Raw genomic sequence first — 22,237 nt, forward strand, 5'->3', positions numbered from 1 at the left:
GAAGAGCAGTAGCCTTGGTAAGTAGGACCTGGTGAGTAAATTAGAAAAGTGTAATATTTTTAAACAAATTGCTAGACTTGGATTTAACTGAGAAGTGCCAGGAATATGGGAAGTTTAGGACCAACATGATAAAGCAATATAAATAATCCAAAGTAGAATAAAGTTAAAGTAAGGGAAGTAGAGTTAAGACATGACAGGGCAGCTCAGTCGAGAGGAATGTATGTCCTGTAATATGTGTGAAGTCAAGGACGCTACCGATGTCCTACACGACCACATGTGAGGAAGTGCTGTCCACTGCAGAAACTTGAGCGCCGTGTTTCAAAGCTCAATCGGCGGCTGGAATCACTGTGGCGCATCCGCGAGGCTGAGAGCTATGTGGATAGCAAGTTCAGAGAGGTGGTCACGCCACAGCTTAAGGACCTTGAGAGAGAGAGGGAATGGGTGACCACCAGGCAGTCCAAGAGAAGTAGGCAGGTAGTGAAGTAGTCCCCTAGGGTTCCACTCACAAATCTGTTTTCTGTTTGGAAGATGGTGAGGGTGCTGGCTCCTCAGAGGAGTGTAGTCAGAGCCAGGTTTGTGGCACCATGAACACCTCAGTTGTACAGGAAAGAAGGAAGAAGAAAGGAAGAGCTATAGTGATAGGGGGTTCATTGGTTAGGGAAGCAGACAGGCATTTCTGCAGCCATAGACATGACTCCAGAATGGTATGTTGCCTCCCTGGTGCCAGGGTCAAGGATGTTACAGAGCGGCTGCAGGACATTCTCCTGGGGGAGGGTGATCAGCCAGAGGTCGTGGTCCACATTGATACCAATGACTTGGGTAGGAAGGGGGACGTGGTCCTGCAATTGGAATTTAGGGAGCTAGGTAGAAAATTAGCAAGCAGAACCTCAAATGTAGTAATTGCTGGATTAGGGCTAAACAAGTTAGGCCTTTATTCATTAAAGTTTAGAAGAAAGAGGAGTGATCTTATTGAAATGTATAAGACCCTGAGGGGGGTGCATGACAGGCTAGATGTTGAGAAGGTGTTTCCACTAGTGGGGGGATCTTGAACTAGGGGACATAGTTACAGAATAAGGAGACACTCATTTAAAACTCAGATGTGAAGGAATTTCTTCTGAGGATAGTGAATGTCTGGAATTCTCTATCCCAAAGAGTTGTGGACGCTAGATCACAAAGTATTTAAAGAGGAGGTAGATTTTTGAAACATCGGGGAGCTGAGGTCTATGAGGAGCTGGCACGAAGTAGGAGCTGAGGCTTGGGACAGATCAGCCATAATCTTATTGAATGGTGGAGGGGCTGAATGGTCCACTCACGTTCTTATGAGAAATAGGAACAGAAGAACAAAAGAAGGACATGGAAGAACAAATCTGCAGGGAAATTAGAGATGCAAGCGCTATAGAGTAGTTAAAATGAGGGACTTTAATCACCTGAATGTAGACTGGGACAGTGGTAATGTAAAGGGTGGAGAGGGGCAAAAGTTCCTAGATTGTGTTCAGGGGAATTTTTTTTACAGCAGTATATGTCCAATCCAACAAGAAAAGATGCACTGTTGGACCTGGCTCTTGGAAATGAGGTGTGCCAAGTAGATCGTGTCAATGGGGGAACATTTAGGAGACAGTGATTATTGTATTGTACGTTTTAGGATGATAGAAAAGGACAATTGGCAATCCAGAGTAAGAATAATTAACTGGACAAGAGCCAACTTCAATGGGGCAAGAACGGAGCTAGGCCAGATCGACTGGAACCAAAGATTGGCAGGAAAAACTTCAGCTGAACAATGGGCTACTTTCAAAAAAGAATTGGTTTGGGTACAGTCAAGGTATATTCCATTGAAAGGGAAAAGTAGGGCAAACAAATCCAGAGCTCCCTGGATGAAAAAGGAGATTTAACTTAGGATAAAGAAGAAAAAGAGTGCTTATGACAGGTGTCAGATAGAAAATACAATTTGAGAACCATGAGGAATACAAAGGGTTCAGAGGGGAGGTGAAAAAGCACATTAGAGAAGTGAAGAAGGATTAAGAAAAGACAGGCAGCCAACATAAAGGGGAATCCCAAAGTCTTCTGTAGACATATAAATAGTAAAAGGGGGAGTAGGGCCGATTAGGGACCTAAAAGGGAATTTACAGATTGACGAAGGGGCCATGGCTGAGATATTAAATGGATACTTTGCATCCGTCTTTACCAAGGAGGTAGATGCTACCTAGGCAATGGCGACAGATAAGGAAACTCTGTCACTAGAAGGGTTCAGAGTTGACAAGAAGGAAGTGTTGAATAGACTGTCGGTACTTAAAAGTTGACAAGGCACTGGGACCAGATGAGATGCATCCAAGGACATAGAAGGAAGTGAGTAGAAATTGCAGGGGCACTGGCCATAATCTTTCAGTCTGTCCTAGACTCAGGGGAGGTGCCAGAGGACTAGAAACATTACACCCTTGTTCAAAAAAGGTTGTAAGGATAAGCCCAGTAATTACAGACCAGTCAGTTTAGCCTCAGTGATGGGCAAGATTCTAGAAACAATTATTGTGAATAAATTAGTAGTCACATGGAAAAATATGGGTTGATAAGGAAGAGCCAGCATTGCTTTCTAAAAGGGAAATTGTGTTTAACTTGCTGAATTTTTTTGAAGAGGTAACAGAAAAGGTCAATGGGGGTAATGCTGTTGATGTGATGTGCATGGACTTTCAAAACACATTTGACAGTGCCACACAACAGACTTGAGAAAAGTTATTGCTCATGGAATAAAAGGGACAGGAGCAATGTGGATACAAAATTGGCTAAAATGTAGGAAGCAAAGAGTAATGGTCAATGGATATTTTTCAGACTGGAGGAAAGTTTGTGGTGGAGTTCTCCAGGGGTCAGTATTGAGACTCTTGCCTTTCCTGATATATATTAATGATCTAGATCTTGGTGTGCAGGAGACAATTTCAAAGTTTGCGGAAGATAGAAAGCTTGGGAGTGTTGAGGACGGTATGGAACTTCAAAAGGACAGACAAGTTGATGGAGTGGGCAGATAGGTGGCAGATGAAGTTCAATGAGGAGAAGTGTGAGGTGATGCATTTTGGTAGGAAAAACATGGTCAGACAATATAAAATAAGGGGTGAAATTTAAGGGGGGGCAGGAGTCGAAAGATTTCTATGTGTGTAGATCATTGAAGGTGGCAGAACAGGTGGAGACAGCAGTTAATAAAGCATGGTATCCTGGGCTATATTAATAGGGGTATAGAGTACAAGAGCAGGGAGGTTATGCTGAATTTATGTAAGACACTCATTAGACCTTAGCTGGAACATTGTGTACAGTTCTGGGTGCCACATTATAGGAAGGATGTGAATATGTTGGAGAGAGTGCAGAAGAGGCTTACAAGAATGGTTCCAGGGATGAGAAACTTCAGCTATGAGGATAGATTGTAGATGTTGGGACTGTTCTCCTCGGAGTGAAGGCTGAGAGGAGATTTGATAGAGATGCTCAAAATCATGACGGGGTTGGACAGAGTAGATAAGGAGAAGCTGTTCCCATTCGTAAAAGGATCAAAAATGAGAGGGCACAGACTTAGTGATTTGCAAAAGAAGCAAATATGACGTGAGAAAAAACCCTTTCACACAAGTGGTTCTGGTCTGGAGTGCACTGCCTGGAAGTGTTGTGGAGTGAGGTTCAATCGAGGCATTCAAGAAAAACGTGCAAAGGTATGGGGAAAAGGTAGGGCAATGACACCAAGTCATAATGCTCATTTGGGGAGCTGGTGCAGACTCGATGGGCTGAATTGCCGTCAACTGGTGCCGTTAAAATTCTGGTTTGGGGTGTGAGATTGGCTCAGTGGCAGGAAGCAAAGGATAATTGTCGATGGGTATTTTTCCTGACTGGAAGGCTGATTTCCGTGGGATTCTGCAGCAGTCAGTACTTGGTTCCTTGTTTTTCATGAATAATAATGATTTTGACTTAAATGTCTGGGCGAATGATTAAGGAGTTTATCAATGATACAAAAATTGACTGTGTTGTTGACAGTAAGAAATAAAGCTGTTGGCTACAGGAAAACATAAATGGCCTGGCAGGAAGCGATAAATGGAATTCAACCTGGAGAAGTGTGAGGTAATGCATTTGGGGAGAAATAACAAGGCAAAGGAATACACAGTAAATGGTAGGATACTAAGAATTGCAGAGGAATAAAAGGACTTTGTAGTACATATCCAGAACATTTAGCAGGACAAATAGATAAGGTGGTTAAGTCGATATACTTTCCTACATTAGCTGAGGCATGCAGTATAACAGCAGGGAGGTTATGCTAGAATTGAAATAAATAGTTAGGCCGCAGCTAGAGTAATTTGCATTGTTCTGGTCCCCACATTACAGGAAGAATGGAGAGGTGATTTGAGGGAGGGGGAATTTCACTTTGAGGAAAGATTGGATAAGCTAGGGTTGTTTTCATTGGAACAGAGTTGGCTTTAATTGGAGGTATATAAAATTGAGGGGCCTAGGTAAAATGGATAGGAAAGATCTATTTTCCTCAACAGAGAAATCAATAACTGGGGTGCAGATATTTAAAGTAATTGGCCAAAAGGATTAGAGCGGAATTGAGAATTTTTTTTCACCCAGAGAGTGGTGAGAGTCTGGAATTCACTGCCTGAAATGATTGTAGAGGCAGAAACCTTGATCACATTTTTAAAAAAAATCTGGAAATGCAATGGAACTAAAGAGCTACAGACCAAGTGCTGGAAAGTGGAATTAGGCTAATAGCGCTTTTTCAACTGGCACAGATGATGGGTTGAATGGCCTCTTTCTGTACTGTGAATTTTCTATGTTTGTATCAATGGTTCATGCAAATTGGTTTCACTGGAAGTATGGTAGTGCTCCAACACTACCACATGTGGTATACGCACAAGCGATGGATGAGATGATGTTGCAACAGCATACTTGCTATAATACTAATTAGCATTAGTCATGGAAAGTGCTTTTATCCCTTCCCCGAATACAATGCAACCTGATTCGTTGCTATTCAAGAAAATTGCTCCAACTATGTGGGATCAGTAACAAAGGTAACTGTGGATTTAGGTGCGAGTAGCTCTTGTTTCTATTGTTGAGATTTTCAGTCTCAATAGTGGATGACTCATCCACCTACTAGTTAGGAGCAACCCATATCAAGTTTACATTTGATTAAGCTACTGATTAAAAACACCAACAGTAAAAAGTTAACATTTGCTTGAGGTGTCAGCTGTGGCTCAGTGATCACACTCTTGCCTCTGTCAGAAGGTTGTGGGTTCAAGCCCAGGGCCTTGAACACAAAAATCTAGGCTGACATACCAGTGCAGTTATGAGGGAGCCTGCACTGTCAGAGCTGTCATCTTTTGGATAAAGTGTTAAACATACTCTTGGATGTAAAAGATAGGAAGGATGTGATTGCACTGGAGGGGATGCAGAGGAGATTCACCAGGATGTTGCCTGGGATGAAACATTTAAGTTATGAAGAGAGATTGGATAGACTTGGGTTGTTTTCATTGGAGCAGAGAAGACTGAGGGGCAACCTGATTGCAGTGTACAAGATTGAGGGGCATGGACAGGGTGGATAGGGAGCAGCTGTTCCCCTTAGTTGAAGGGTCAGTCATGAGGGGACACAAGTTCAAGGTGAGGGGCAGGAGGTTTATGGGGGGATGTAAGGAAAAACTTTTTTACCCAGAGGGTGGTGACGGTCTGGAATGCGCTGCCTGGGAGGGTGGTGGAGGCTGGTTGCCTCACATCCTTTAAAAAGTACCTGGATGAGCACTTGGCACATCATAACATTCAAGGCTATGGGCCAAGTGCTGGTAAATGGGATTAGGTAGGTAGGTCAAATGTTTCTCACATGTCGGTGCAGACTCGATGGGCCAAAGGGCCTCTTCTGCACTGAGATTCTGTGATATCACAGTACTGAAGATTGAGTTTTCCCCCAATGGGCTAGCCAATATTTAACTAAAAAATAATAATCTGGTTATCACATTACTGTTTGTGGACCAGTGAATCAGCTGCCACATTTCCTACATTTGGCTGTAAAGTGCTTTGGGATGTCCTGTGATTGTGAAAGAATCTAAATGCAAGTTGTTTCTTTAGGTGGTTAAGAGACAATTATAGTTGAAGACTTTAATGAAAGGCCATAATGCAGTAATGCTCCTAAACAGCTCATTATAAGCATTGTTACTGAACATTTGGCATTGAACATTAGAAACATCTAATGCTCCATTCTTCTTGTTGTTAGCTGATGCCAGCCAGGACTACAGGCTGCATTTTCACCTCGGTGTGCAGGCATGCACGAGTGTGAAATAGCGCACAATGACACACTCCTGTGATATTTCAGACGGCTGGCACGTGCAGGAGTTGGCAGTGCGCGTGCCAACAATTAAGGGCTGTTAAGCCCATTAATCGATTAATTAAATAGAATTTTTCCCTGCTTGTCCAACCTGTCCAAGCGGACTTTCAATTTTTGAGGAAACCTCAATCACAGGTGCGATGAGGTTTCCAATGTTAATTAAAAATAAAATAAGTTTTCAGAACTCATTTGCAACATGTCCTTGCTCATGTGACAGTCACACGAGGGGACATGTTTTCCTTGTCTTTTAAAGCTTTATTTTTAATGTGAAAATCTTCAGCTCTCTGAGGCTCCTGTGCGCATGTGCTGACTTCCACGCTTGCCGGCCCCCTGCCCTGCCTGCAGTCAGGGCCCAATCGTGGGCGGTGGACCATTGCAAGCCACTCCTACGATCACCTGCCACGCCCAACCGAGGGGAAAATCCCCCCCTATGAGAGTGGTGCTACAATTGCTCAGTATTCTTGAATAAGAATGGAGGATAAAATCATCTGTAGCTCTTAACTCCAAATTCAATGATTCCTCAAAAAGAGCATGTATGAACAATAAATGGAAAAAAAACCACTCAGCTGAGTTATAGGCTTTTCAAGCAGAAGGTGTCAAAAGCCAGGATTTGTACTGGGAAAGGCAGAAAAGGTATTCATGGAACCATATCTGAACAAAAAATTGTCTTCAAAAGAGGGGAGGATAGACATTCACATTTATGCCTTACTCACCAATGAGAGCAAATGCAGATACCTTCAAAGACCAGTGAAATACTTACACCAGAAATGTCCACGTTGTTCCGGAACCAGGTAACTGTGGGAGTGGGAGTGGCCCGGGTGCTACAGTGCAAAAATCCTGGCTTTCCTTCATCCAGCTGGCTGTCTGTTGGTTTGACCACCCACTCTGGGATTGCTGTAAGAAGAATTCAAGAGAATAATTTCCATTACTAGTCTTCACCGCTTGTCTTGCTTTTAAAATCAGGTTAAAAGAAAATAAAATGTTAAGCTGTTAGTCAAATCAGACCCCACTGATAGCTCAGTAGGTAAATGTACCATGAAGAGTTGCACTAAGCCACAAAGATCAGGGGTTCCAAGTTTGAACAAATGTACTATTTCTCTACAGGATGGACTCTATAGGACAAAACTAGTGGGAAAGACAAAGAGAAAAATTTGCAAGGTAATTACAGAGGAATTATAAGAATTACAATGGTAATGATATGGGGGACTTAATGATCCTAATATAGATGAGGATAGTAATAGTATAAAGGGCAATGAGGGGGTAAAGTTTCTGAAGTGTGTTCAGGAAAGTTATCTGACCCAATGACAAAGGAGACATTGCTGCTTCAGGTTCTGGGGAATGAGGTGGGTCCAATGAATCAAACATCAGTATGGAAATATTTATGGAACAGTGATTATTGTTTCATAAAGTTTCAATTAGCCAGGAAAAAGAACATTTGAATAATCAAGAGTGAAAAGTTAATTGTAGAAAGGCTGACTTCAGTTGGTTGAGAATGGACTCATTCCAGGTAAATTGCAAACAAAGACTGGAAGGCAAAACTGGAATCGAATAATGGGCTGCCTTTAAGAGGAGATGGCTTGGGTATGGTTGAGGTACATTCCCACGAGAGGCAAAATAGGGCAACCAAAGCTTGAGCTCCCTGGATGACAAGAGATAGTGTAAGGTAAGCAGAAGAAGGGGGCAAGGGGCAAATGACAGTTGTCAGGTTAATAATGCAACTGAGAACCAAGATGAATATACAAATGTTCAGAGGAGAAGTGAAAAAGGAAAAGAGTAAGTGGCAAAGAGTTTAAGAAATTGGCATCTAATATATAAGGGAATCCAAAAGTTTTCCTTTTTTCATCTTTGATGGGATGTGAATATCACTGGTAAAGCCAGCATTTGTTGCCCATCCCTAACTGTCTTTGAGAAGGTGGTGGTGCACCATCTTCTTGAACCACAGCAGTCCCTCTGGTATAGGTACACCGACAGTGCTATTAGGAAGAGATTTCCAGATCCTGTGCCAATGAAGGAACCATGATATAGTTCCAAGTCAGGATAGCATGTAGCTTGGATGGGAACTTGCAGGTGGTGATCTATCCATGCATCTGCTGCCCTTGTCCTTCTCAGTGGTTGAGATCACTGGTTTGAAAGGTGCTGTTAAATGAGGCTAGGCAAGTTGCTAAAATGCATCCTGGAAATGCTACACACTGCTGCCACTTGCATCAGTGGTGGAGTCACTGCGGCAATGAATTCCATAGATTCACCACTCTCTGGCTAAAGAAGTTTCTCCTCATCTCTGTTCTGAAAGGTCTTCCCTTTACTCTGAGGCTGTACCCTCGGGTCCTAGTCTCTCCTACTAATGGAAACATCTTCCCCACATCCACTCTATCCAGGCCTTTCAGTATTCTGTAAGTTTCCATCAGATCCCCCCTCATCCTTCTAAACTCCATCGAGTATAGATCCAGAGTCCTCAAATGTTCCTCATATGTTAAGCCTTTCATTCCTGGGATCGTTCTCTCTAGGGCCAGCACACCCTTCTGAGTTACAGGGCCCAAAATTGCTCACAATATTCTAAATTTGGTCTGACCACAGCCTTATAAAGCCTCAGCAGCACATCCCTTTTATATTCTAGTCCTCTCAAAATAAATGCCAACATTGCATTTGCCTTCCTAACTACCAACTCAACCTGCAAGTTAACCTTAAGAGAATCCTGGACTAGGACACCCAAGTCCCTTTGCACTCCAGATTTCTGAATTCTCTTCCCATTCAGAAAATAGTCTATGCCTCTATTCTTCCTACCAAAGTGCATGACCTCACACTTCCCCACACTGTATTCCTTCTGCCACTTCTTTGCCCATTCTCCTAACCTGTCCAAATCCTTCTGCAGCCTCCCCACCTCCTCAATACTACCTGTCCCTCCACCTATCTTTGTATCATCTGCAAACTTAGCCAGGATGCCCTCAGTTCCTTCATCTAGATCATTAATGTATAAAGTGAAAAGTTGTAGATGACTGGGTAGATGTTGAGAAGATGTTTTCACTAGTGGGGGAATCTCAAACTAGGGGACATAGTTACAGAATAAGGGGACACATTTGAAACTCAGACGTGAAGGAATTTCTTCTCGTGTAGTGAATATCTGGAATTCTCTATCCCAGAGTTGTGGAGGCTAGATCACTGAGTACTTAAAGAGAAGGTAGATAAATTTTTGAAATAGTTGAGGGCTATGAGGAGCTGGCAAGAAAGAGGAGTTGAGGCCTTGGGCAGATCAGGCATGATCTTATTGAATGGTGGGGCAGGCTTGAGGGGCTGAATGGCCTACTTCTGCTCCTATTTCTTATGTCCTTAGTTCAGCTGAAAACATTTTTGTCTGCTAAGTTTCTCAACTGCAATTTGATAATGGCGCGGTAAGGGATACATGGTATTACGGCTTTGTTAAAAACCATTCAATGCTTGGGAATGTCACTGGTAAGACCAGCATTTACCCCTAATCCCTAATTGCCCCTGAGGTGGTAAGGTGATGCTAAGTCACATTAATATGTTGAAGCTACTCTCTTGCTGCTGGTAGTGTGTTTCAGGACTTTGACCCAGCGACAATGAAGGAATGGTAATATATTTGAGTCAGGATGGTGTCTGACTTGGAGGGGAACTTGCAAGTGGTGGTGTTCCCTTGTGCCTGCTGTCCTTGCCTTCTAGTGTGGTACAGGTCATAGTTTTGGGAGGTGCTTTCAAAGAAGCCTTGGTGAGTTGCTGCAGTGTATCTTGTAGATACAGACACTGCTGTTACTATGGAGACTGCATGTTTAAGGTGGTTGCATGGGGTACTTTATCCTGGAGGGTGTTGAGCTTCTTGAATGCTATTGGAACATTAGTTATCCAGCCAAGTGGAGAGTGTTCCATTCCACTCCTAAGTGGTCATGTAGATGGTGGAGTCAGAAAACAAGTAATGCGCTACAGAATTCCCAGCCTTTGACATTTTCTTATAGCAACAGTATATACATGGCTGGTTAATATTCTAGTCGATGGTGATTCCCCCAACGCGCCACCCAGGATGTTGATGCTGGAGGATTTGATGATGGTAATGCTTCTGAAAGTCAAGGGTTGGACTTCTCTTGGAGATAGCCATTGTCTGGTACTAAATGGGAGGTAGCAATTTTGCCATACACTAGCCCAAGTCATATTGCATTCCAGCACAGACTGCTCTGTCTAAAATGCTGCTTCCGCTATTGAGTGCGTACGTAGCTTCATGTTGGATATTGGAATTAATAGGGTATCTCCTTAACCAAACATAATCTAAGGTTTGGAAAATAGTGGAAAAGTGAGGAGGAGGGTGAATTAAAATGTGAATTCAATGTCAAATCAGGTACAGAAAGTGATTTTTCGAAAGAAAAATTGAATTGAGACTAAACAAAGGAAAAGATAGAAAAAAATGAGAATTAAAACTTTGACTTTTAGTTCCACTCCACTCTCCCTTTTCACTGTATCCCTGCAAATCTTCTCATCACAATTATTCAATTCCCTTTTGAAAGCTGCAATGGAATCTGCCTCCACCACACTTTCAGGCAGCACATTCTAGATACTAACCACTTGCCGCGTAAAATAAATTTTTATTCATGTCGCTTTTGGTTACTTTGCCAATCACAAATCAGTCATCTGGTTCTTGACTGTTCCTTTTAATAGGAACAGTTTCTCCCTATCTACTCTGTGCAGTATAATTTTGAATATTAAACTTTTTCTCAACCTTCTCTCTATAAAGGGGAGATCCCCGGCTGGAACCGTTCTCATGAATCTTCTCCACCACTCTTCAAAGCCTTCAGATCCTTCCTGAAGTGTGGCACCCAGGATTAGAAGCAATACTCCAGCTGAAGTCGAATAAATGTTTTATAAACATTCACCATAACATCTTTGCTTTTGTATTCTCTCCCTTGATTTATAAAACTCAGGATCTTGTATGACTTATTAACTGCTTTCTCAACCTGTCCTGCCACCTTTAAATAACTTATGCGTATCAGTGAAGAGTGAGCTGCACGACAACATTCAATCATGTGAGAATCATAGATGTGATTGTGTTCTTGACTTCAGCTGAACTGACTGAGCAAAACAATAAGTGGCAGCTCTATTTTTAACCTGCTGGTATCTAAATTGAGAACTATAGGAAGAGGTCGCAACTTAATAAGCCAATCACGAGGTCTTGTGCAGCATGTGCGCATGTGAAAACACTTGGTTTTCTATGGACTTCTGGCCACCATTTATCTCTCAGCCAAAATCTCCAGAAACAAAATTAACTAATCATTTAACTAACTGGAATTAGTGGAACACAGCTCTGCACAAATTGGCTGTGTTTACTTACATTGTAACATTAACTATACGTCAAACTAATTTGTTGGCTGTCGATGCTTTCCAGAGGATATGAAATGCATACAGAAATCTACTTGCTCCTTACTTGCCACAGTGATGCTCAGCTCCCTGGTCTTCTCTCCAGCTTTGTTCCTGGCATGACAAGTATAAAACCCAGAATCTGCTTCTGCTGTCTCATTGAAGATCAACTCATTCCCAGCCTGGTAGACACGCCCTACAGTTGGAACTGGTGTACTGCCTCTATACCATGACACAACAGGCAAAGGCAGTCCTCTTGGTGGTGGGCATTCAACATGCTGCGTAGTATTTGCAATGAAAATCTTTGGACTGAACACCAGCATATCGTCGATTTCTGAAGTTAAAATAAGATGTATTTCAGGAGCAGCTCAACATTTTCCAGTTACTTTTTAATCTGCTTAACATACAACCTACCATAAGCATATAGCGGTAAAGAGTCACAGGAAACTTTTATTCAAAACTACTGATGTTTTTGAAAAAGCTTTCATTAACTCTTAACATCTGTTGAGATTTTATACTCAATAGATGGCAGCAGTACCATATACTTCCAGTTCTATTCATTAAAGATGACTCTGCTTTAAATTTAGAATTCTGAGGTGCAGAGGGATCTAGGTGTTCTCATGCGTGAGTCGCAAAAAGTAGCACGCAGGTACAGCATGTAATCAAGGCAGCTAATGAAATTACATCGTTTATTGCGAAAGGAATTGAACATAAAAGTAAGGCTGTTATGCTGCAGTTATACAGGGCATTGGTGAGACCACATCTCAAAAACTGTGCAGTTTTGGTCTCATTTAATGAAGGATGTAATTGCATTGGAGGCGGTTCAGAGGAGGTTTACTAGATTGATACCTGGAATGAGCGGGTTGTCTTGGGAATGTAGATTTGACAGACTGGGCTGTTTCCATTGGAGTTTAGAAGATTGAGGGGTGACTTGATTGAAGTATATAAGATCCTGAATGGTATTGACAAGGTGGATATGGAAAGGATGTTAACTCCTTTGGGTGAGTCCAGAACTATGGGGCACTGTTTTAAAATTAGAGGTTGCCCTTTCAGGACAGAGAGAAGAATTTTTTTCACTCAGAGGGATGTGCGACTTCGGAACTCTCTGCCTCAGAAGGCAGTGGAAGTGGGGTCGCTGAATATTGTCAAGGCAGAGGGAGATTCTTGTTAGGCAAAGGAATCAAAAGTTATCGGGTATAGATGGGAATGTAGAATTCAAAACACAAACAGATCAGCCATGATCTTATTGAATGGTGGTGCAGGCTTGAGGGGCCAAATGGCCTACTTCTGCTACTATTTCATATGTACATAATTAATTTGTGATAAGCTTCATTCGTATAAAGGTAGTATTATGGAGCATCTAAAAGCCAAGCATAGAACTAAATCTGGCCAATTGTTTTTAAGAATCACTTTTTTTTTTATTTCTAGTGAGGGCAATTTCTCAGATCAACACTAAAATCACTACAAAGCAAAGAGAGCTTACACATTTAACTCCCACCAAGGAATTCCAGACAAATATACAGTCTCCATGGCCAAAGACAGTTTAACAATTGGGGGGCATGGAGGGAATGCATCAATATTATTATTTAGGAAGACCTCAGGCCATTTCAGATAGTTTTGCCTGTGAAGGCCCACCATGCTTTGTAAAATGTACTGCATTTCTAAAAACCATCAAGATTACAATCTGAGATTTCTTATTTCTTGACTTTTTTCCTTTTCTGACTCTACACAATAACCAGAGCCATAAATGACTCCATTTCACTTAGTACACAATGTAAACATTGAGCATTTTCACAACTGGTTCACTATATCTGTCCTTATCCCATCCAGCCTGTGTGTGTGACTCCAGTGCCACACTAACTTGTCAGATGTTTAAATGCCCTCCTCTGTGGCCCAGAAGGTCATTCAATTGTATCAAACCACTCGGAAAAGAACAAAGAATAAAACTGAAACAAAAACAGAATTACCTGGAAAAACTCAGCAGGTCTGGCAGCATCGGTGGAGAAGAAAAGAGTTGACGTTTCGAGTCCTCATGACCCTTCGACAGAACTTGAGTTCGAGTCCAGGAAAGAGCTGAAATATAAGCTGGTTTAAGGTGTGTGTGTGGGGGGCGGAGAGATAGAGAGACAGAGAGGTGGAGGGGGTTGGTGTGGTTGTAGCGACAAACAAGCAGTGATAGAAGCAGATCATCAAAAGATGTCAACAACAATAGTACAATAGAACACATAGGTGTTAAAGTTAAAGTTGGTGATATTATCTAAACGAATGTGCTAATTAAGAATGGATGGTAGGGCACTCAAGGTATAGCTCTAGTGGGTTTTTTTTTTTATATAATGGAAATAGGTGGGAAAAGGAAAATCTTTATAATTTATTGGGAAAAAAAAAAGAAGGGGGAAACAGAAAGGGGGTGGGGATGGGGGAGGGGACTCACGACCTAAAGTTGTTGAATTCAATATTCAGTCCGGAAGGCTGTAAAGTCCCTAGTCGGAAGATGAGGTGTTGTTCCTCCAGTTTGCGTTGGGCTTCACTGGAACAATGCAGCAAGCCAAGGACAGACATGTGGGCAAGAGAGCAGGGTGGAGTGTTAAAATGGCAAGCGACAGGGAGGTTTGGGTCATTCTTGCGGACAGACCGCAGGTGTTCTGCAAAGCGGTCGCCCAGTTTACGTTTGGTCTCTCCAATGTAGAGGAGACCACATTGGGAGCAACGAATGCAGTAGACTAAGTTGGGGGAAATGCAAGTGAAATGCTGCTTCACTTGAAAGGAGTGTTTGGGTCCTTGGACGGTGAGGAGAGAGGAAGTGAAGGGGCAGGTGTTGCATCTTTTGCGTGGGCAAGGGGTTGTGCCATAGGAGGGGGTTGAGGAGTAGGGGGTGATGGAGGAGTGGACCAGGGTGTCCCGGAGGGAGCGATCCCTACGGAATGCCGATAAGGGGGGTGAAGGGAAGATGTGTTTGGTAGTGGCATCATGCTGGAGTTGGCGGAAATGGCGGAGGATGATCCTTTGAATGCGGAGGCTGGTGGGGTGATAAGTGAGGACAAGGGGGACCCTATCATGTTTCTGGGAGGGAGGAGAAGGAGTGAGGGCGGATGCGCGGGAGATGGGCCGGACACGGTTGAGGGCCCTGTCAATGACCGTGGGTGGAAAACCTCGGTTAAGGAAGAAGGAGGACATGTCAGAGGAACTGTTTTTGAATGTAGCATCATCGGAACAGATGCGACGGAGGCGAAGGAACTGAGAGAATGGGATGGAGTCCTTACAGGAAGCGGGGTGTGAGGAGCTGTAGTCGAGATAGCTGTGGGTGTCGGTGGGTTTGTAATGGATATTGGTGGACAGTCTATCACCAGAGATTGAGACAGAGAGGTCAAGGAAGGGAAGGGAAGTGTCAGAGATGGACCACGTGAAAATGATGGAGGGGTGGAGATTGGAAGCAAAATTAATAAATTTTTCCAAGTCCTGACGAGAGCATGAAGCAGCACCGAAATAATCATCGATGTACCGGAGAAAGAGTTGTGGAAGGGGGCCGGAGTAGGACTGCAACTCCGGCCCCCTTCCACAACTCTTTCTCCGGTACATCGATGATTATTTCGGTGCTGCTTCATGCTCTCGTCAGGACTTGGAAAAATTTATTAATTTTGCTTCCAATCTCCACCCCTCCATCATTTTCACGTGGTCCATCTCTGACACTTCCCTTCCCTTCCTTGACCTCTCTGTCTCAATCTCTGGTGATAGACTGTCCACCAATATCCATTACAAACCCACCGACACCCACAGCTATCTCGACTACAGCTCCTCACACCCCGCTTCCTGTAAGGACTCCATCCCATTCTCTCAGTTCCTTCGCCTCCGTCGCATCTGTTCCGATGATGCTACATTCAAAAACAGTTCCTCTGACATGTCCTCCTTCTTCCTTAACCGAGGTTTTCCACCCACGGTCATTGACAGGGCCCTCAACCGTGTCCGGCCCATCTCCCGCGCATCCGCCCTCACTCCTTCTCCTCCCTCCCAGAAACATGATAGGGTCCCCCTTGTCCTCACTTATCACCCCACCAGCCTCCGCATTCAAAGGATCATCCTCCGCCATTTCCGCCAACTCCAGCATGATGCCACTACCAAACACATCTTCCCTTCACCCCCCTTATCGGCATTCCGTAGGGATCGCTCCCTCCGGGACACCCTGGTCCACTCCTCCATCACCCCCTACTCCTCAACCCCCTCCTATGGCACAACCCCTTGCCCACGCAAAAGATGCAACACCTGCCCCTTCACTTCCTCTCTCCTCACCGTCCAAGGACCCAAACACTCCTTTCAAGTGAAGCAGCATTTCACTTGCATTTCCCCCAACTTAGTCTACTGCATTCGTTGCTCCCAATGTGGTCTCCTCTACATTGGAGAGACCAAACGTAAACTGGGCGACCGCTTTGCAGAACACCTGCGGTCTGTCCGCAAGAATGACCCAAACCTCCCTGTCGCTTGCCATTTTAACACTCCACCCTGCTCTCTTGCCCACATGTCTGTCCTTGGCTTGCTGCATTGTTCCAGTGAAGCCCAACGCAAACTGGAGGAACAACACCTCATCTTCCGACTAGGGACTTTACAGCCTTCCGGACTGAATATTGAATTCAACAACTTTAGGTCGTGAGTCCCCTCCCCCATCCCCACCCCCTTTCTGTTTCCCCCTTCTTTTTTTTTTTCCCAATAAATTATAAAGATTTTCCTTTTCCCACCTATTTCCATTATATAAAAAAAAAAACCCACTAGAGCTATACCTTGAGTGCCCTACCATCCATTCTTAATTAGCACATTCGTTTAGATAATATCACCAACTTTAACTTTAACACCTATGTGTTCTATTGTACTATTGTTGTTGACATCTTTTGATGATCTGCTTCTATCACTGCTTGTTTGTCGCTACAACCACACCAACCCCCTCCACCTCTCTGTCTCTCTATCTCTCCGCCCCCCACACACACACCTTAAACCAGCTTATATTTCAGCTCTTTCCTGGACTCGAACTCAAGTTCTGTCGAAGGGTCATGAGGACTCGAAACGTCAACTCTTTTCTTCTCCACCGATGCTGCCAGACCTGCTGAGTTTTTCCAGGTAATTCTGTTTTTGTTTTGGATTTCCAGCATCCGCAGTTTTTTTGTTTTTAAAGAATAAAACTGGATGGATTGCTCATTGTGACATAAACATTGAATCAGGACATAAAAAGACCGGTGACAAATAACATTCTTGCTACATAAATGGCAGACTATGACCATCTCTAACAGGACAGAGTCTAATCACCACCTCACAACATGCAATAGCATTACCAGTGAGTCTATCACCAATAATATAGGGTCACCATTGATGAAGCTCTTCATTACTTCAGCCAAAACAACGTGACTCCTAGAGAAGATCAGAGTCTGGATCTTATGTGGCAAGTGGCTCACCTCCTGGCCACCGCCCCGCCACTACAGTCTCTTCACCGCCTACAAGATGAGATCCCTTACACTTGGCTGGATGGGAACAGCTTAACAACACTCAAAGAACCTCAATATCATCAGGACAAAGCAGTCTACTTGACCGATAATTTACCCACCAGCTGAAACATGCACTTGCTCAGAGGCTGCAATCTATTCCTAGACAATCACATAATCTCCACTTCTGAGTGACTTGCAACTACATCTTACTGTTGTTGTTTTACCTGGCTATATCATACTACTGCTTATAATTGCCCTTTCTGGACACCATTACCCCATGGCCTAGGAACAGGCCTCAGGCATCAGCTTTCTTTCTTTGGCTGTTCTTCTCCCTCTCCTACCTGCTCCCATCTCCATCTTCTATCCACAGTACATTTCATCAGTTGCATTCTGTCAATTTTACATGTAATTTTGCTTGCGTTTTAAATGCAAAAATTTGCAAACATAGAAGATGCTGGCATTTTATTTTCAACTTCCAGGACCTTGCCAGAATTATCTATGTACTTTTTGATTATGCCTCTGAAGCACTCAAACATTTTTATATATTGCCACATAAATGCAGGAACAGTTTTATGTGTAGTAACAACTATGGAACTATATACCCCAACCCTAAAAGATTTTTGCTCAGGGTGGAGTTAGAGAAGGAGAGGGAGAAAGAAAACTGAATGACCAAAAAAAGACCTGCTCCCCAGAGATATTATCTTGGTGTTTCTAAGGTTAAAAACATCCAAATGTGGCATTTTGCTAGTAACACTCCTTAGACTTCAGCTCACACAACTGTTCCGCTAACAACTTTTATTCAAACTGCTCATGGCATTTGACAGTCTTAACCTTATATAAAAAATACCAAACAATATTAAAACAAAATACAAACACCACTTCTGATGTCCTCTCCTCAGTTTGCAACCTTACTCAGCTTTTAGATTATCAGGATATTTTCTTAATATTTAGGAAACTGCTCTAGATTTTTATGCCAAAAATGCTTAAGCACATAAGAACAAGAGAATTAATGCATATGGCTCCTCAAACCTCCTCTGCCATTAAATAAGATCATCGCTGAGCTAACTGTGGCTTTAACTCCAATTTCCTGCCGGGCCCATATAATCCTTGACGCACTTGTCAATCAAAAATCTGCCTAACTCGGCCTTGAATATATTTAATGACCCAGTCTCCACTGATTTTTGTAGTAGTTAACTCCAAAGATTAACGACCCTCAGAGAAGAAACTCAACTCTGTCTTAAATAGAGACCCCTTTTTTTATACTGTGCTCCTTAGATCTAGATTCCCCCACATTCTTTCAGCATCTACTCTGTTAAGCCCCCTCATAACCTAATGTTTCAATAAAATCACATCTCATTCTTCTAAGCTCCAAGTATTATCAGTCCAAACTGCTCAAACTTCCCCACTGGACAACCCTTCATCCCAGGGATCAACCTAGTGAACCTTCTCTGAACTGCCTCCAATGTAAGTACAGACCTCTTTAAATATGGAAACTAAAACTGTGCACAGTACTCCAGCTGTGGTCTCATCAACGTCTTGTACAGTTGTAATAAGACTTTAAAAACAAAAAAACTGCGAATGCTGGAAATCCAAAACAAAAACAGAATTACCTGGAAAAACTCAGCAGGTCTGGCAGCATCGGCGGAGAAGAAAAGAGTTAACGTTTCGAGTCCGTATGACTCTTCAACAGAACTAAGGAAAAATAGAAGAGGTGAAATATAAGCTGGTTTAAGCAGTGGCGGGGGGGGGGGGAGGTGGTGGGACAGATAGAGCTGGATAGAGGGTCAGTGATAGGTGGAGACAACCTAAAGATGTCACAGGCAAAAGGACAAAGAGGTGTTGAAGCTGGTGATATTATCTAAGGAATGTGATAATCAAGGTACAAACAGCCCTAGATTGGGGGGGGGGTTTGGGGGGAGGGATCGAAATTGGCCAAAAGGCAGAGATAAAACAATGAATGGAATACATTTAAAAATAATGGAAATAGGTGGGAAAAGAAAAATCTATATAAATTATTGGAAAAAGATGCACTGTTGACAGATTTCAAAAGTTTTTTCGTTGGACGTGCAAGGAATTGCAATTCCTACTTCCAAAATAGGTTTCACCACAGGAATTTGTTAAATTGTGTGTCTTTAGAAAAGAAAGCTTGCGAAGATAGTGCCTGTTGATTGCTTAATCGCAAGACAGAGGAACATTTGGAAATGGTGAACTCAGCTGCACTACACATTTTAAGACATCAGATTTTGCAAAGTCTAGCAATTGCACGTAGACATTATGTGGGCTTTCACACTGATTTGTTCTTTCAGTGTGAAAGCCCACATAATGTCTACGTGCAAGTGCTAGACTTTGCAAAATCTGATGTCTTAAAATGTGTAGTGCAGCTGAGTTCACCATTTCCAAATGTTCCTCTATCTTGCGATTAAGCAATCAACAGGCACTATCTTCGCAAGCTTTCTTTTCGAAAGACACACAATTTAACAAATTCCTGTGGTGAAACCTATTTTGGAAGTAGGAATTGCAATTCCTTGCACGTCCAACGAAAAAACTTTTGAAATCTGTCAACAGTGCATCTTTTTCCAATAATTTATATAGATTTTTCTTTTCCCACCTATTTCCATTATTTTTAAATGTATTTCCATTCATTGTTTTATCTCTGCCTTTTGGCCAATTTCGATCCCTCCCCCCCAACACCCCCCCCCACCCCCCATCTAGGGCTGTTTGTACCTTGATTATCACATTCCTTAGATAATATCACCAGCTTCAACACCTCTTTGTCCTTTTGCCTGTGACATCTTTAGGTTGTCTCCACCTATCACTGGCCCTCTATCCAGCTCTATCTGTTCCACCACCTCCCCCCCCCCACCGCTTAAACCAGCTTATATTTCACCTCTTCTATTTTTCCTTAGTTCTGTTGAAGAGTCATACGGACTCGAAACGTTAACTCTTTTCTTCTCCGCCGATGCTGCCAGACCTGCTGAGTTTTTCCAGGTAATTCTGTTTTTGTTTTGTAATAAGACTTTTCCTGCTTTTGTTCGTAGAAGAGTAAGAGGCAACTTGATTGAAGCCTATAAGATCCTGAGGGGTCTTGACAGGGTGGATGTGGAGAGGATGTTCCTCTTGTGAAAGAATTTAGAACTAGGGGTCATTGTTTAAAAATAAGGGGTCGCCCATTTAAAACAGATGAGGTGAAATTTTTTCTGAGGGTCATGAGTCTTTGGAACTCTCTTCCTCAAATGGTGGTGGAAGCACAGTCTTAAGTATTTTTAAGGCAAAGGTGGATAGATTCTTGGTAAGCAAGCTGGCGATAGATCATCGGCAGTAGTAGGGATGCATATTTCAGGTTACTATCATATCAGCCATCATCTTATTAAATGGCGGCGGAGTAGGCTCGAGGGGCTGAATGGCCTATGCCTGCTCCTTGTTCAAATGTTCATATACTCCATCCCCCTTTCTGAGCTGTACAAGGGCATCCAGGTCCTTCTGTACCACAGCATTCTGCAGTCTCTCACAATTTCAATAATATTCTGTTTTCCTATTCTTCCTGCCAAAGTGGAGTTCCCCAGTGGTCAGTGGTGCGATCCTTGCTCTTCCTGATATATATTAATGACCTAGACTGTGGTGTGCAGGACATGATTTCAAGATTTGTGGATGATACAAAGATTGGAAATATTGTCAACTGTTATGTGGATAGTCTTGAACTTCAAAAGGACAAAGACCTGTTGGTGGATTGAGCAGACAAATGGCAGATTTAGTTCAATGCAAAGAAGTGTGAGGTGATCCATTTTGGCAGAAAAAATATGATGAAACAGTATAAAATAAAGGGAGAGCCTCTAAAGGAGGTGCAGGAACAAAGGGACCTCGGTGTATAGACATAGGTCATCGAAGACGGCAGGGCATGTTTTGAGAGAGCAGTCAATAAAGCATGCAGTATCTTATGCTTTATTAATAGGGCTACTGAGTACTACAGTAAGGAGGTCATGTTGAACTTGTATAAGACACAAGTTAGGCCTCATCTGGAATACTGCATCCAGTTCTGGATGCCATACTTGAGGAAGAATGTGAAGGCATTGGGGAGACTACAGAGGAAATTCACAAGAATCATTCCAGGGATAACGAACAGCAGCTATGAAGTTAGGATGGAGAGGTTGGGACTGTTTTCCTTGGAGAAAAGAAGGCTGAGAGGAGACTTGATGGAGGTGTTCAAGATCCTGAGGGGTTTGGACAGGATAAATAGTGAGAAACTGTTCCCACTCAAGAGAACATCAAGAACTAGAGGGCACAGATTCAAAATAATTGGCAGGAGTAAATGTGATGTGAGGAAAAGTTTTTTCATCCAGAGGGTGGTTGGATTCTGGAACAAACTTCCTGAAAGGGTGGTGGAGGTAGGTTTGATCAAGGTATTGAAAAGAGAATTGGATTGCTACCTGAAAAGAAAAAAATATGCAAGGTTACGGGGATGAAGCAGGGGAGTGTGACTAGGTGGAATGCTCTTTCAGAGAGTCAGTGCAGACTTGATGGGCCAAATGGCCTCTTTCTGCACTGTAAAGATACTGTGAAAGTAGAAAACCATTTATTTTCCCACATTATGCTCCATTTGCTACATTTTTTGCCCACTCACTTAACATATCTATATATCCCTTTACATTCTGCTGTCCTTACAATTTGCTTTCCTACCTTCTTTGTATTGTCAGCAAATTTGGCTAAAATACACTCGGTCCCTTCTTCCAAGTCATATAGATTGTAAATAGTTGAGGCACCAGCACCAATCCTTGTGGGACTCCGTTAGTTATAGTTTGCCAACTTGAAAATGAACCATTTATCCCAACTGTTTCCTGTTAGTTAGGTAATCCTCTTTCCATGCTAATATATTACCCTCAACACCATGAGCTCTTATCTTGTGTAGTAAACTTTTAATGTGGCTCATTATCTAAAGTCTTTTGGGAATCCAAATACATGTCTACCGGTTGCCCTTTATCTACCCTGATTGTTACATCTTCAAAGAACTCTAATAAATTTGTCAAACACAATTTTCCTTTCATAAAACCATGTTGACTTTGCTTGATTTTACTGATTTTCTAGATGTCCT

The 22,237-nt window shown here is 42.7% G+C and overlaps 1 protein-coding gene across 1 annotated transcript in view; it reads right to left on the reverse strand.

Annotated features, from left to right (window-relative positions):
* The window catches only part of LOC121278233 (inactive tyrosine-protein kinase 7-like), a 355,699-nt gene that overhangs the window by 97,152 nt on the left and 236,310 nt on the right, over positions 1 to 22,237 (reverse strand). The window contains exons 7-8 of the mRNA XM_041188452.1: positions 11,754 to 12,020; positions 7,092 to 7,225 (exon numbers count right to left, since the gene is read on the reverse strand). Coding sequence (XP_041044386.1) covers positions 7,092 to 7,225; positions 11,754 to 12,020 — 401 coding nt within the window. The remainder of the gene's footprint in view (positions 1 to 7,091; positions 7,226 to 11,753; positions 12,021 to 22,237) is intronic.

This window comes from Carcharodon carcharias, chromosome 5 (genome assembly GCF_017639515.1).
Source record: "Carcharodon carcharias isolate sCarCar2 chromosome 5, sCarCar2.pri, whole genome shotgun sequence".
Taxonomy (NCBI): Eukaryota; Metazoa; Chordata; class Chondrichthyes; order Lamniformes; family Lamnidae; genus Carcharodon; species Carcharodon carcharias.